Raw genomic sequence first — 17,098 nt, 5'->3', positions numbered from 1 at the left:
AGGCTGGCACGACCCCCTCCCCCACCATGACAGAGTCTGGTATAGGTGAAGGGAGGGATTTAGCTATCCCCCCCCCCCAGTTAGCCACAGCCCCCAGTGCTGGGTGGGGTGCCAGCCTTGCTGCCACCTACCGTGGGATTTACACAGAGTAGCACCCGTTATCAATCCATTATTACGGCTGGGGGGGGGGGTAAAACCCATGTGGCGTTTCCCTGATGACAATTACCCAACTGCACAGTTTGAACAACAGGGAGCGGTAGGACTCCTGAGGGGGGGGGGGCTTTTAAACTGAGAGGTGAAAAGACTGCTTCACTCTGGAAACAGATAAGGCAAAAAAAAAAAAAAAAAAACCCAAACCGTGATGTTGCCATGGCAACTAGTGAATGGCGCAACCTTTGAACTTCTATAAAAATGACTGTTTAATTTTTTTCCCCCCCCAGAAAATAAATGTGTCTGTAAAGAACTTAATGCATGAAAGAGACAGGAACAGACATTTTTTTAAATAAAAAAACTAAAGAAGCCACTTAGGAATAATATTTTAACGGCTGTCTTCTAGTCCTTGTTAACCAGGATGATGTGATAAGCCCTACAGGAATCTCTCGCTGTTGCTCTACCATGAAGACCCTCCATCTGAGAACCTCATGATGAGACCAACCATGTCAGCAGTAAAAGCCCAGCTAAGGAGCCTCCAGGCCAAAATCACCCTGTGAATGACACACCAGCACCCTCCAAAACCTCATGCTCACGCACTTACAGGGGTACAACCAAGCAAAGGAACGGTCATGTGAATAACACAGCAGGTCTGTGCTGTGGGCTAAACAGCTGGCCTTTGCCGTCATGCAAGTGCAGATGAACGACGTGCATATTCAGAACAAAGAGATATATGAACAGAAAAACACCATTCATAAAGTACGGTGAAAATGCAGGGGAAGCATTATTTTGTTGCACTGTGTACCTATCTAGACAGTATGACCATTAAGCCTACTTGACTTGACACAGACACCATATAGACACATCAATTAACACTTAAACGCATGCGCATACACAGGCAGACACACTTAGAGGACCACAAAAATGGCAGATGGATGGATGGATGGTACAGGCCGTTTTAAAGGCTTAAAGATCATGGCATGGAAGTGTTAGGAGATGAGGCGCTATGGTGACATGCGTCTGCACCTGGTCACATGACACTTTCTTTCAAAGTGCTGTTGCTGATGTCACCTGCTCACGGTGGTGTGCGCTCTTGCATCAACATACACAGAATCAACCGACCCAGCGCCCTCATTTGCACAGGCCTTCGAACACCCACCTGTGCTCTCTCCACCACCTTGGCTTCCATCTCCCAATACCATCCAGCTGCACTCAAAGAATTGCTTCACTAAAAGTGTTGGACTCCACAAGCATCACGCTGAATGAAACAGCTGTGCTTAATCAGAGCAGTTTAGTGAGGCAGGTGTGCGGGACAGAAACCGGGAATTAGCTAACGAGGCAACCTGGTATATTAACCAGTCATTTTTTTTTTAATCGCAAATCACCTCAGGCAGAATTAAAAAAAAATTAGCAATGTTGATCTTGAATGAGGCAGTTATATCAGTACAAGCCATGGTAAATATAACCGTATATACTGTAATATCTGTCTCATATCTGTCAAAAGGCCTTTCTGTAGAGCAACCACCAAATTATCACGGGAAACAAGCCAACGACCAATTAAGAAAGTCAGATGATCAACCAACCGGACACAGGTGTGGCGGATTATGGCCATTTTGGTTATGGGAAGGAGAAAGCAAGGGGGGGGCAGCATACCAGGTTGGGGGAGGATCTAATATCGTCATGTGATGAACATAGCGTCACTCAAGTCACAGAATGTTTTAAAATGTTGTTAAATCAGATACTTATACCAGTTATAAATCATTTTCTCAATGAGAAGACTCTCTACAGCAACCATTTAGTGGCGAAAAGAGAATTTAACTGCAGAACTACAGAGTCAGCAGTAAGAGGCTTCACTGCCCTGTCAGGTTTGTCATGGAAGAGGCAGGTGATATTAAGGGCGTGTCTGGGGATGTTCGGATTTGTTACCATGGTGACCGGTGACATTGCCCCAGGCAAGTGTCAATCTGTGATATGACAGATGGGGTGTGTGAGGTCAGGAAGACTGGCACCTCTGTCTGGTCACACAGCCAATGTTCCATGTCGATAATACTAATTATTATTAAAATAATAATAATAATATTATAAATACACACTACACCTTGCTGTTTTTGTTTTTTCGTTTTTTCTTCACTATGATTTATATTATTTTTCATTCTTTTATTAATATGACTACTGCTATTTTGGCAGAGTTGACTACAATTCATTTCACTGCAGGTTACAGTGTGACTGCACACCCTGCATGTGAAACAAATAAAAAAAAACCCACGAAACCTTGAATAATAATAATCGACCCTGTTCAGGATAAGCAGAAGGAGGGACGGATGGACAGATGGATAACAACCATTCGAGGGAGCATACAGGAGTGACATCTCCGCCTTACTCAGCGGGTGACCATGACAGCTAAACGATCACAATGAGCACATTTCACAGGAATCGGCCCAATAAATCTACTGGCTGTGAAAATGTAAAACAAGGCGCCATTCGAGAGAACAATCCAGCTGTGTTACATAAGCCTCCAAAAGCTCATCACTCCCCCGTTCACACACGCTCGCATCACCTGATCCCGTACGATCTCAGAGTGGATCCCAAACAGCAGGTTCCTGCTTCTCCAGCACCCTGAGGGATTGTGGGAACGCCCATCAGCCCGGACGCCACCCGAGAACCGGCCGTCTGCCCTGGGGAGTCGCGTAGCGCCGGATGCCTCACCTTGTGCGGGCCGTCCTTGTCCTTGTCATCGGTGTCCCCCTCCAGGAACGGCATGGTGAGGGAGCTTAGGTCCTGTGCAGGGACAGAAGGGGAGCACCGTTAGCGTGACCCGGTGTGGAATGCGGAACGCAGAACCGGTGAGGCTGCGGAGCTGTATCACCCGAATGGCAGGCGGCCACCTTCTGCCGACATCCTCGTCACCGAGCGACTGGAGGAGTCTGGCTTCAATGCCACATGTCGGGACTCGCCAGAACTCCCTGCTGCTGAGAAAACACCCTGAACGCTCATGATAACTCATTAGAGCCACCCCAGCTGTCGGAGACCCTCACGCCTCCGGGGACAGAGGCACGGCCATTGGTGTTAGATGTGACTGTGACTATTCCCATATTCCCTTTACACCCATGGAAAAAATTACAATATTATAATATTTTAATTTATTGATCTGATGTGTTTATCTAAAGTAACATACATTTTTGAAAATGCAGGTTCAGACAGTCCTGGGAATGACTGGAGGCTAAGGACCACGCTCAAAAGCCCAATGGTGAAATCACTCTGCTCCTCCTGAGATTCAAACCCATGCCCTTCTGATCACAAACATCGTGTCCTAGCCTGCTGAGCCGCACACTGTCTGCGCCTCCTTCTGGCACATCAAATCCCGTTGTCACATGACCGCAGGCCTCACACCTGTTAGTCAGTCTGAGTGTCTTTGGAGTCTTGTTCTTTTAGCTAGAGGACTTTAATATTTCTCTGAACGCTTACACACAAGCCAGCGCCAACGGGGAAACACCCTTGTGGAGTTTGGCTACAGTCCCGGTGTGGTACGGTGCACATGGCAGCCATCGACACCAGCCGGCGCTGAGGACCACATACAGGTTGTGCCGTAATTCTCCGTGTTTCTGCCTGGGCTACCGATGAGCTGCGACGGTTTCTTTTGGAAAACCCTGATGAGAATCATGGCAGTGTTACTGTGTGTCCTGTCAAATGCATCCTACGAGGTCACTTCATTGACAGACAGCCCGATAAGGCCTGATAACAAATGACAGTGACAAACCACCAACTTTAACCTCACCCATAAAGAACTTACCACCCGGTTAATATGGTTTAACACCAGCATCCAGGTGCCTGGAAGGTTCTCAGGGTCAAACGGTTTTAGAACATTATACACACACAAAGGTGGTGTTTATCGCTAAGAGTTACGTTCCATGTCATTCCAGCGTCCGTGAGCCTAGCTGAATAAGGCAGGTCGACAGGAACAAACAGGGAGGGGGAGCAGGATCCAGGCTGGAGGACTCAATGTAGGAAACACAGCGGGGGGGGATGGGGGTAGAGAGCTTGGATTTGGTCCTTTGGTAGCTGCCTGCTAGACAGTTGATTACCACTCCCTTCCTCACAAGTAATAATAAATCAGTGATTAATTTTCATTTCATCCATTTAATGATCTGGCTACCAGGGGCTTCTTCTTATTGGCTGGACCCTACCTAGGAAACTGATCCATTTTAGTATGAGCAATAATAACAAAGACAATTATAATGATAAAAAGAGTAGCTGTACTTTGCTTTAAGCTGCGACTTTTACCCACACTATGCATTTTACAATTTATACACCTATTAACATGGCCGATACGCCCCTGGCCTGCACTTGGTGGTACAGCGATTCAGCACCAAGCCAAGACACTTCCTGGAAACCCCTATAACGAGCTCGAATGCACCCCCCCTAATGGCCAGGAAAGAGGGATAGAGAAACCGCCCCCCCCCACACACACACACACACAGACCTGCACTCATATCTTTGTGAGGACCGTCTATTTATTCCCATGGGCGAACCCCCAATCCCAACATGACAATCTTAACCCCTACCCAGCCCCAATCTTAACCATAAGTAACCAAACAAAATTCAAGTCTTCTGCCATTTTATTTTTTTCCCCACAGATTCTAATAAAATTGAATTTCCCCTTGTGGGGACCGAAAAAATGGTTCCCACAACATCAAAATGACAGGTTTTTATGACATAGTGGGGACATTTTGTCCCCACAATGTGATGCATACCTAGACCACACACAAACACGCGCACTGGGAGGCAGGGCTGTCTAGCCAGCTGGTCGGACTGCATATCTACTCACCCACAGACACGAAAGCCATTGCAAACGTATATAAACAGAAATGGGCTCTAATTGGTTCGATCACATTCTTCTTGTTTGTAACGATGCTCTATATAGATAAAAACAGCTAAACAATAACTCCCGTGTGCTAACTGCAACAAAACAAGATCCACCACACATCCAGACAATAGCAGACCAAAAAATATAGGATTGTGAAAGTCTGTGGCTTTCAGACATCAGTCAAACAGACAAGTTAACAAGCAGCAAGCCAGCCCTGCTTCAGGGTGGATGATCCGTCAATGACCTGGATATATTTTAGCTGTAAAGCAGCAAAGGGTTTCAGAACTGCTTCAGCACCTCAGGGGAAAGTCCGGAACACGACAGCAGCGTGGAGGTGAGGGGAGAGGAGAGATGCACAATGAACAGAGGAAAATGTGGATTCTCTGAGCTGTGGTGTCACAGCCTTTGACACCACATCCAGGTTTCCATGCACAAAACATCCATAATGTTTAGACTGTGAGCTTAGTTTAGTCCAAAGGAGTAGTATCTGGAAAATGGGGGAGTCCGATTCGGCCTGAGGAGCCTTAGTTGTATTCTTTTAAAAAGGGCAGTCTGAGTCTTAAGAGCAAAGTTGGTTCAGCAGGTTAGGATGCAGTGACTGTGACCAGAAGGTTGCTGGTTCAAATCCCAGCAGCAGAGTATTTTCACCGTGGAGCCCCCAGTTGCCCCAGGGACTAATGAAACCAGCTTTTCAAACATGCTTTAAACATAAATGCCCAATAAATTAATATGTTGTGGTGGTTTCATAACTGCGTTTATGTACATTTTCCAGACGGGCCTGACACTCAGTCATCCGTGATTACCGCCAGGCCAAAAGGGACGTTGGCTACCTCGCCACCAGAGGGCATGGTGGACAGGCTGAGGAACACAGGACATTTCTGAGGTTCAGTAACATACTTCAACGATTAATAATATTTTCTACATCTTACCTTCTCTGTACTTATCCCACACATGACCGTATACAAGCCTCATGCAGATGACAGGGTGATAGTTTAAAGATACTTTCTGCTTGTTAAAGGATTGTCTGTGTGTATATACACACAGTGGTACCTCAGAACTCAAACTTAATCCGTTCAGAACTCCGGGTCGAATCCTAAAATGTTCGAGTTCTGATCGAATTTTCCCCACAAGAAATAATGGAAAACCAATTAATTGGCCCTCAAAAATTACACCTATATGTTTTTTTTAGCATTTAAACACAAAATGAACCGGATAAAACAAGTACAGTATATGCTCTTCTAAACACATCTAAGCACATTTATCAAAACAGTAATTTGTTAAGTAAGAAAATAAATGGATCGTCCGCTCCTTCCATGTGCCACGCCCCCTTGTTAACCCCGTGTGATCAGCTGTTTCTGGTTGTCATCATTAATCCTCTGTATTTCGTCCCCAGTCCGGTCATTGTATTGTCCGTCTGCATTTTGCCTGCCTTACCTGTAATTAAACCCCGTATTCCCCGATACCCTGACGTCTCAGCCTTTGTCTCCGTTATCTTCGCACGACAATATTATTATAATTAAATGTATTAAGTTTATTAATATTAAAATAAGAAATCTTTATTTTAAAATGTATTTTATTATAATAATTACTGTTACTGTCTATCATTGTCTAAATGTATTTTTACTGTCTAAATATATGTATTCAGCTAGTGTAAACATGCAGGATGCTATCACAGTGAATGCGAGGCTGAGACTGAAGTGTTACCCTTTGTTTCCGCTGAGAGACATGCCGCGTGACTCATTTCCCCGTGTGTACAAGATCTTAGGTCGGCGTTCACGGTTTGACTAGATTCAGATCGAGTTCTAGGTAATTTTTTTTCGAACTGGTTGGTTCAACTTTTAAGAAATTCGAGTTCTAATGAGTTCGAGAACTGAGGTACCACTGTGTGTGTGTGTGTGTGTGTGTGTGTATGTGTGTGTGTGTGTGTGAGCTCTTTGGGGCTTGAGAACCCAAAATCCATTGCAATAGGGATAAAAAATCTGCATACAAATAATGATGAGTCAGCTACAGAAGTGAATGTACAGGACATGGAATCTGAGTGCTGACTGGGTGCTTTTTCACAAACATGAGCGTTTCACCTGCACGTGCTGGTGCAGACTGCATTTCACAGACGATATGATGCATACTCTTCCTTATGCTGTCTGAGGCTTCAAGAAACGGGAGGTATTTTTCCACAACAAACTGTGCATACAGTACCATATTTGGTGGGATGCTAACAAATATCCCTGAGCTAATCACTGTTACATGAGACAGAAACTCCATTTCAATGCTGGCAGTTCAAAACTCTTCAAGGTTACTAGACACAAAATTACTGTAATTATTGCAGTGATTTGATAATTAAATAGATACAGGCTAACGATGGAGTTGAGTGAGACTCGCTCTCTGGCTGATGGGTTCTACATCGCAGATATTTTTCATTATAATGTGACACCAGTGAAACACGTCCAGCGCTGAGCAGACATGACGATGAGGGTAGCTCCAACGGAGCAGTTTCAAGCAGTAAATTGTGAGTAAACTTCTCTAAGGATTTTTATTTTCCTTCACCAGTTGAGACGCAGTGCGGGTGAAGAGTGCAGTCACTGGGATGCCAACATTCTTCACAACCTTTGGCTCCCATCACAGACTTAACCTCCGACACAAAACCACAGGCTATTGGGCAAACAGAGAAGCAGTTATTCTCACAGTATATAACAAACCCTGATTTTAAATTAATATTATCTGGGGGGTGCTGAGAAGCTTAACGGGTTTGAATGCCTACGATCTGAAAGTTGCAGGTTCAAATCCCATGGTCGGCGGAGTGATGCCACCATTGGGTCCCTGAGCAGGGCCCTTAATTCCCTAATCGCTCATCCTGTTAAGTCTCATCCTGCTTTCTCTGAAATGTACGTCGCTTTGGATAAAAAAAGTGTCGATAACACGGTTATACAATTCACGGTCATATCACCACGCTCTGCTCCTGGCACTCACACAGACTTTTGCACGCTCATAATAAGACAATAAGCCTGTCGAATCTGCTGCCTGCAGCACTTGCAAATCCTATTTTGGCAGGACGGGCGGGCTGAAGGGGCTCCGGAGAAAGCGGGTGGTGGTTAAGGGGGTGGGGTGGCGGGGGTTGGGGGTGGCTGAGAGTGCCGCATGTGGTGAGGTCAATACAGTGACCGCCCTCGGCTGGGACTCAGTCTGGACGCTGCGCCGGCGTCGAGTTGGAAGTCGCGCTGGACGACAGTAACCAGACGGACAGAGACACAATCGCCCTCTATGTGAAACTCCAAAACCAATCACGAGCCGGTGAGGGAGGGTAGGGAGACTGGATCAAAGCAGGCACAGGGTGTCTCTGCCAGGCTGACAGATGCCAGGCCCATGCAGAGGGAGAAGGGAGCAGGATCCAGGAGGATTAAGACGCTTATTCCAGAACCTTCTATCCCTTCCTCCTGACCCCGGGCTGCCCAGGTGGAGGCTGTCCACTAGTCTGATTACTGGTTACACCATACTATAGAAGCCTGGTCAGACTGGTCATAGACTGCATTGTTCTGTGGGGGGGGGGGGGGTAACTGTGGAGGAAAATGTGTGTGTGTGTGTATATATATATATATATATATATATATATATATATATATATATATATATATATATATATATGGGCTGTCAAAATTAATAGGTTAACGCGGATTAATCCATCATCATGATTAATCTCATAAAAAAATTTTACGCAATTAACCCATCTGCAGCGCAGAATGATTCAAAATCCCTGAAATGTCTGTCAACCCATTTCGGCCAGTTTTAGTGCGTTCCATTTGTCCTCGGAACTCGTATTCCGAGTCGGATTCTGGAGTTTTGAAGCCGGAAGTGACTGCATGCGCGCTCCAGTTTCTCGGAGATCCGAGAAATATCTCGGAGCAGCACAGAGGATCCCGAGTTCAGAATCTAAGATGGCTGCGCCCTTTATCAACAGAAGGGAAAGTTGTAGTCTTATACTGTTTAAGCACTACTTCTCATTTGTGGCTCATTAAATTGGTCGGCCACGCTATACCGTCCAACTTATCTGTGGATGTGTTGCTACAGAGTTTTATACGTAAAGCACCGCACGTAATGTGTTATTAACTGATATTGCTAACAATGGCAATTAACCGGGCTAGAATTGGATTTCATGATTAGTCGGATTATTTGTCGGATTTACGGTAGTTCGGGCTAATTGTAAGCGAACGAAGATAAAGACCATTTAAACTGAGGTACCTTAAATCCTACAAGTTGTCTGGCAAAGCAAAAAATCTTGCTTTTTGATATGATAATATGATATGGGTCCATGGTATTGCACTTCTGTGGCAGATGGAATGCATCCGACTCATGTTCAAGATGTTCAATAAACATGTTAAGTGCATATATATTCCCTTTTTTCCTTGAGTCTGTTTGCTCATGCAAAATTAAATGTGATTAATTTAGATTAAAACTGAATGATATTTAATCGCAATTAATCGAAATTAATCCACAACAACCCTGTGATTAAAAAAATTTAATCGTTTGACAGCACTAATAGCATTAATATATTAGCTAGGATAAAAGCAGTCTGAAATAGCAACAAGCATTTTTCTGACGGGCAAGTTTTTCATGCTCAGTAGGGGGCGCTGATGCAGGACCCAACTGTTTCTTTTCTCCAAAGCTACTTCAACAGCGTCGGATGCCTTCAGCCCAGGTGGGTGTGTTGAGTCTACTGTCCTGGTGCTTTTTCCACCAAGACGTGTACTAAGACCAGACAGGTGACACACAAACACCACCCCATCCTGACGATTATGGTATGGGCCAACAATGCAGCAACATTGGATTAATATCTTTATTTTGTTCAAAGAGGGGTAAATTCATGAAAACAGAGACAGTGTTATAAGAAAGAGGTATTCTCTGCCTGGAGCTTCAAGCAAATTATCCATAGTGGTTTCAAACTTTATGACTGCAAAAATAGGTTTCCAAAAATCAGGAGAAGAATGTGACAGCAGGTCCTCCGGAGGGAGGACTCATTTGGTATATTCCCATGGGAGAATTTCACCATTATCTACAGCACAATACCGCTTTATCCTTTCATAACATTGTTAGGTGGAAATTCGGGACCAAATCAGGGGATATCAATGGTAAAACGGATTATAAAATTTTATTGACACTTTCTGGAAGTCTGGAGGAAAATTAACCTCCTAAAAATGTTTGCATAAAAAAGGCATTTCTGATAAAGTTATCAAGACATGCCTTGGCAAGACTAAACAATATCACGGGGGTGACTGTTCCTCTTTAAAGAAAACAATAGCCATGAATATTTATAGCAAGAGAGAAAACAGCGTGATTAAAATATGAGTTCTGACTAGAATGTACATTTTGGGGGCTTAACAGACATGCAGAACCATACATAAAACCCCAAAGAGAGAGAATAAAAGGATCACAGAAGCTTCCAGAGTGAAACTGAAGTCAGCCTGAAACAGCACATCCCCGTCAAAACACAAAGAATGTTTTGTTAGATGAACAAACACATGGTAACAAGCGAAAACCTTGGGCTCATATGTACCTGGCCTCCAAGAAAAACATCTGCTTGCTAGCAGGCCGACACGGCACGCCGGGCACAGCGGGAACAGTTAAACACTGCTTGTTCGGCCAAATGTCTGCCCACCCCCCCCAACCAAACCCTCATACCTGTCCACCGATCACAAGCAAGCTTTCCAGAGCAAGGAGGTTCCACACAACGTTCCTGTCTGAATAGGATTTCCATGGGGTCTGTACATGTTTCTTTAAAGAAAAAAAAAAAAAAAAAAAAAAAAAAAAAAAACAGAGCAGCAAATCAATGCAATCACTCGCAAAACTACAACAAAAACAATTCTAATTCGCTAACAATACAAAAAAATTTAACTGATAGTTACGTTTCAAAGCAAAACAAAAGCTGACAGGTGTGTCATTCTTTAGTCTTCCATAAACTTTGGAAACAAATTCCTTTTGGGGGACAAAGATTCACTCTCAAGATGACCCAAGTAGAGCGTTTACCCTGAAAAAACAACCGTGAGCTAGATCATTCACACAGCACGCCGCTCTCTGATTGGCCTTCGTTAACCTCACAATACAGTCATACTGCACGTAATTTGGTGGGGAAACATACTTAACAGGGCCCAATGTGAACTGTCATTGTTGACATACCACTGCACACTGTATTTAACCCATATGTGACATTGTGATATAGCGGAGGGCAGCCACTTTAGCACTTGTCCCTTTGGATTTCAACCAGCAACCTTTCAATGACAAGTGTGCATCCCTAACCATTAGGCCACCTGTACACCAGGGCGTAAACAAACACCTGCATTTGACTGGTCAGTCAGCGGATCACCTGACCCATCTGCACGTGGTGTAAGGTCTGGCCGTTTGGGTGACATGTGCCTGATTTCATGCCCTGTTCTATGAGAGTTGAGGGCAATCATTTCTCAAGTTTGCCGAAGAGCATAAGGACAACCATGTACAAATCGTTTAGATGTTTCTTGCATTCATGATCACTGGTGAACAGTCATCTTTCCAGGTAAACAAGGAAGAAACACACTTGCCGCTTCACTAAGATCCAGTGGGAATGTGTCTGCCAGTGGAGGGGGCGGACTCTGGGATGACATGCAGCTACTCACTGTGAGCACATTCTGGAACTGCACTTGTCCAGTGGTGATGGGCAAGGTGGTATGATCAGAGGCGAGTTCCTCAGCCAGACGTGAAGACAAGAACAAAACTGCTACACAAAGAGGCGAATGTTTGAACCAGAAAATCTAAGCAGCACTGAAAACAAATGTAAAGTGTGACTTCACAATTAGAAAAACTTTACATCTATCCTTTCCATTCCTAGAAGGAGAACTTCATTAGGACTATACAGAAGGGTGTGACAGGCCTTTTGTTGATAACAGTACAGACTCCATCATATACTGGGTTATATTAAGCTGTTATCCAGCTTCATAAATGATTTAACCGAATCACTTATCACGCAGAACCTGTATGAACGCAGTTTGTAAATAAATAATTAGTGTGGAGCCTTTTTAAAACTGCACCGTGCATCTTGGCAGCAGCTACAGTGGCGATATGTTTGTTTGCAGTGTGAAATTCCAAGAGGTCTAGACTCCCTGCTGTAGAGTGTAAAGCCCTCAGTCCCAACTGGGTGCCAATTCTAAGCCAAATCAGACTATTTGGAAACTGGGGGAGGGGTCTGGTAACCAACAGAGTGTAAATGTCAACAGGGTGCCGCATCAGTGCCCCCTACAGAGCAGTCAGGCAAATGCAACTGACTCATGCTGCTGTCAAAATCTCTTGATAACAAGGCTCTGCCTCTGGCTAAGTGGGGCCCAAAGGCTCCAAGCCACAGAAAGGTGGAGATTCCCATAGTTTTCCTTGAAAAACGCTGGATTAAATCTCCCACAAAATGATACAACTTATGGTCCAACTCTGAGCATCACAGTTTCTCAGAATCCGGATCTCAGAAGCAGCACAAAGTGCCGTAACCAGAACCATATGTGGGTGTCCAGCCCGCTCCTAAAAACTGCATTTCTAAAGATAGTAAAATCAGGGATCCTGGAGCATTTAAGGACAGCGCACAGTGCCAAGCTTAGCATACCACATGGATCCAAGCATGTAGTAGTTTTACCATAAATGCCAGCATTGGTTTTATGTGATATTTTTCCTTATGGTTCTAATCTGTTCAGTTTGGTAATGATGTCACTGAAGTCATGCCAATGGAGTGACTGTAAAATAACCTAATGGATGTACTATAACAAGCACTAAAATTAACCTTTATTTGCCTTTGGTACAAGTATATTGGAGTGTGCTAGTTCTCTCATACTCCACCTTGCTCTTCTTTTTTAACACACACACACACACACACACACACACACACAGATGTGGTTAGGAGTATTCCTTGGTCAAAGACCCAACACTGAAATCTCTCTGCTGACCCCAGTACTGGAACTGGTGACCGTCTGATCACAGGCACAGAGGCCTAACCCACTGAACCACACAAAAACCTCCCCTTCAGTTAACTAGTCAGTCTCAGCTAACTACCCATGGATCAGTCAAACACCAGATTAATCTGTGCTTGAACCCCCAACGCAGGACATCACCAGAAAGCAGTGAACCCTTGAGGAAAATCAGGGCTCCCATCAGATATGGCAGCAAGGGTCTTAAATTCCTGCCAGTGGGGTGTTAAAGTTTCAAGGAACTGCAAAAAAACACCAGAGTGCAGGGAGGGCAAACTGGAAACTAAGAAGCTCATATTCTGTTCCCGATCAGTCATCGACAGCTTCAATCTGACATACTGTAATAAAAACAATGCCCGCCCCCCCTACCCCCCCCCCCCCCCCTCACGTACACACAGTGCTGGGTCACTCCTCCCCGCTGAAACACTGCACTCAGCATAAATCGATAGGCCAAAAGCCACCTGAACTGTAGAGCGCTCTCGAATTACCCCAAGGTCTCATTCTGATGGGAAATATATTTTTATACATCCCCCCCGTTTATCTTTTAATTGAAAACCTTGTCATGAAACCTAGGCGACAGCACCTCAAATCCACGATCTGGTCACATGCCAAGGACCTTGGGTTACGGAACGAGTCCTGGACACGTCACACCAGACCCGCGGTGCGTCATTTAACGTTGACTCGTGACGCTACTTGGCTCTTGTGAACAGTGACGGCAAAGGACACCTCAATCCCCCCCCCGATCCACCATATGCATGAAGTTCCTTTATTTCTTCTCAAATGTGAATAAAAACAACAAAGCAATATTTAGAAAAACTTCAAGTGGATAAGCAGCATAGAATCCACGGCTGCAGTAACAACTAAAAATTCTGGAGCCAGAGGCCTTTTGGGTAAGACAAACAATCCTTTGCACAAATTCCTAACTGTATCAAGCAGACTTTTCGGGTCCACCTTCAACGTCCTTCCATAACATGAAAGGATCCCCCTCTTCAAGAAGGTCGCAGGTCTCTGCTTCTCTACTGATAAACACTGACCAACCCATTAACACTGAGTGCAGCAGGGGACAGATTACCAAAAGGTCACCAGAGGGTCGTACCCCTGGCAGATGCACTTCAAGACAGGTCTGTGCATTTTACGAGTGTCGGTGTGAAAGATTAGTGTGATAATACTGCAATATGTTAATCAAAACATGGTTTGATTATCTATGGAATCAAATGTGGAAATCACTTTTGGATTGTCCATCCATCCATTTTCTGTAACTGCTTGTCTCAGGCTCACAGGGGGTCTGGAGTAAATCCCAGAGGCTATGGGCACAAGGCAGGGAACAACCCAGGATGGGGTGCCAACCCATCGCAGGGCACACACCATTCACTCACCACTTCTGGACTGGATACATAAATTAAAATGTTTAAAAGGCATTTTTTTCATTGAAGTCCAAACGTCTACAGATCATCCAGGCTGTGGTCATGTTCTGTCTGTGGTTTGGCCCGCTGTGACGTTTCCACGCACGATTTCAGTTGGCAGCTGAGCAACTCGGAACACGACCAAAAAAAAAAAAAAAAACAAAATCTGAACTGGCTCATCCGTGTCTTTTGTACTCAAATGCAGCGGCACTCAAAGGATGCAATGAAATTCAGATGTTATGGCTGATTTATCTGAGAGACCATAAACACAAAAAAAAAATATGTAACGGGATTACTTCAGGCGAGGATTATATCCGGTCAGATTATCAAATAGGGCTGACACACTATGGATGACTGATGATAAATCCACAGGGCATAGAGGTAAAGAAACCTTGGAGCATTTAAACCAGCGGTGGGCAATCTTACCCAGGACGGACTGCTGTTTATGCAGGGTTTCACTGCAACTCCCTACTTAGATTATTAATTAGAGGACTGATTGGCTGAAGAGTCCTCACACCTGGGTTTGAACAGCTGACCCAAAGGTTATCCCAAAAACCTGCATATACACTGGTCCCTTGCGGATAAGATTGGCCACTCCTGGTTTAAACAATAACAGGTGGAATTATCCGTGAGAATTTCACACAGTATTTATTCAGTGGATGCCTTTAAAGCAATGCGATGCACACTTTCCAGAAAGCAGTTCAGCCCATTCTTGGAGCTTTTGGGAATTAAGGGCCTCACTCAAGGGTCCAACAGCGGTTTCTGCTGACCCTGGGATCTGAACTGTCAACCTTCTGCCTCCTAAACCACTAAGCCAGACACCACCAATAGTCTCATGCAATGCTGCAATCCTGTCATGGTTTCGATTCACATCAGGAACATGCGGAAAGGTAAAATGGGAGAACAGAAAAATTACTGTGCACATAAACAGAGCCTAAGCAAGTACACAGGGCATACGCATGTCGGCATGGTAAAATAGAGATGGATTTAGCACAGAAGACCACCATCTTCTGTGCATTTTGATAGTCTGCCTCCAATAAACCTTCAAGAGGGGTGAGACCACATCAACCCCGACTCCACTGTCGTGTTGAGAGGATGAATGGTTTACAAACCAAATAAATAAAAAATTAATGGCTTTCAGTATTCTCAGTGCCGAAGATGATTTAAATCAACATGCACCCAAGGCCTAAATCCTGAAGGACACGAGGGGTTAAGGCTGTGGATGTTAAAATGAAGAAGCAGGCGGACTTCTGGCAGCCTCAGTGCGGCACTGCGACCGTGACTCAATGGCTTAGAGCAGCTTTCGCCATTGCAGATGTTTCCTCGACTTCCCGCTTTTCTCCCAGCGCCCCTGCTCTACCCGACGGCCCCCGAAGCGACAAAATGCAAAAAAACACACATTTAACGGAGATGGACAGACTCTCGGGAACGACAGGAAGAGAAAGGGAGCGAGAAAGACGGCCAGCTTGATGCTCCTGGGATCTCCCTTTTGGCCACAGTCACTATAATGGGGGAGCCCCAAAGCGACTTTTTCGCTGGGGCCTCGGGAACAACAAACCAGGCCCTGCTTCATCGTGTATCACAGGCCACTATAAAAAGGCACGTTGGGCTTCAGCCAAGGATACATCCCGACCCCATAAATCAGCTGCATTACCATCACCGGGTGCATTCCAGCTTGCTGCAGTGGGGCTAGTCAAAAGGAGCACACTGTACCTGAATATTGAGGACAGCGAGTTATAGGCTACAGCTTATCTGTGTAGCCATATCGATACAGTTCTTCTATTACATAGCACTTGTGTTCACACCGTTCCCCGGATTACTGCAATATCTGTTTACATCACCTTTCTTTTTCCCCTGTTTTTTTTTCTTCCTTTTTACCAGTTTGCACAGCCTTATCTAGTACCACTATTACCGAGTTGGCTCATTGACAGCTCCTTGCTCGCGCTTAGTGCGCCACTTTCGACAAAAGCGTCTGGTAAATAAATTATTGCAAGACAGAATCTTGAGGCATTTTTTTTTTTTTTTTTAAATAAGCGCCGTTTTTAAGAAGAACATAAAATATGTATCCATTACGTTAACGATTAAAACATTAATACTTATCTAATATTTAAGCAAACACTTAATGAGAGAGTCAGTCGTTTTCTGCATTGAAACAAATCCCCTCTTAATGAGTCTCTTACTTATTGTTTTAGGGGGAAACCTAAAATTTCCTTGGCGTGACAAGTCCGTTAATTACAGCCGGCCTGGAGCTTCTCGTGGCTTTACCCACTAAGCATAATGGTAAAATCCCTGATGTAGACCCTCTGTCTTACTTGAAACGGGCCGAACCAGAACCGCGATGATCCCGGGTTAACACCATCTGCTGAGCGGAGTTAGGTCTGCGGTGCTTAATGTTGTGCAAAAAACACTTTACATTACAGGCATTAAAGCGCGACCCACGGCGCCGTTCAAAGTGCACCGTACACTCAGAGATAAGCGCACACCCGCCACCTCTGTCTGACGCTAAGGCTTATCGCATCACACGTGGGACACATTTACCGGAGGACATGCATAGTGAATATCTGGCAACAGAGACCGGCAGACATCCTTGAACTGTTTACGTGTAGTTATTACGGTCTTTCTAATGCTGGCACCAACAGCGACTATCTTTGCTTATGTGATACTTAAATAAAATTGTATCTCCTATCAGTTAGATTAAGCAGGCCTATTGGTTT

General features: G+C 44.7%; 1 protein-coding gene across 7 annotated transcripts in view; it reads right to left on the bottom strand.

Annotated features, from left to right (window-relative positions):
• The window catches only part of LOC111851656 (5'-AMP-activated protein kinase subunit gamma-2-like), a 68,707-nt gene that overhangs the window by 49,020 nt on the left and 2,589 nt on the right, over nt 1–17,098 (bottom strand). For 6 of the 7 annotated variants that reach the window (XR_011992123.1, XR_011992124.1, XR_002840066.2 and 3 more), the window contains exon 3: nt 2,857–2,928. Coding sequence is in view for 4 of the 7 variants with exons in the window: in XM_072713279.1 (XP_072569380.1) it covers nt 2,857–2,928 (72 nt within the window). In the remaining 3 variants the exon portion in view is untranslated. Of the gene's footprint in view, nt 1–1,309; nt 1,405–2,856; nt 2,929–17,098 lie in introns of those variants that run through there. The other variant, XM_072713290.1, reaches the window with a different exon arrangement.

Source organism: Paramormyrops kingsleyae, chromosome 1 (assembly GCF_048594095.1).
Source record: "Paramormyrops kingsleyae isolate MSU_618 chromosome 1, PKINGS_0.4, whole genome shotgun sequence".
NCBI classification, from domain to species: domain Eukaryota; kingdom Metazoa; phylum Chordata; class Actinopteri; order Osteoglossiformes; family Mormyridae; genus Paramormyrops; species Paramormyrops kingsleyae.
This window is presented reverse-complemented; position numbering and strand designations above follow the sequence as displayed.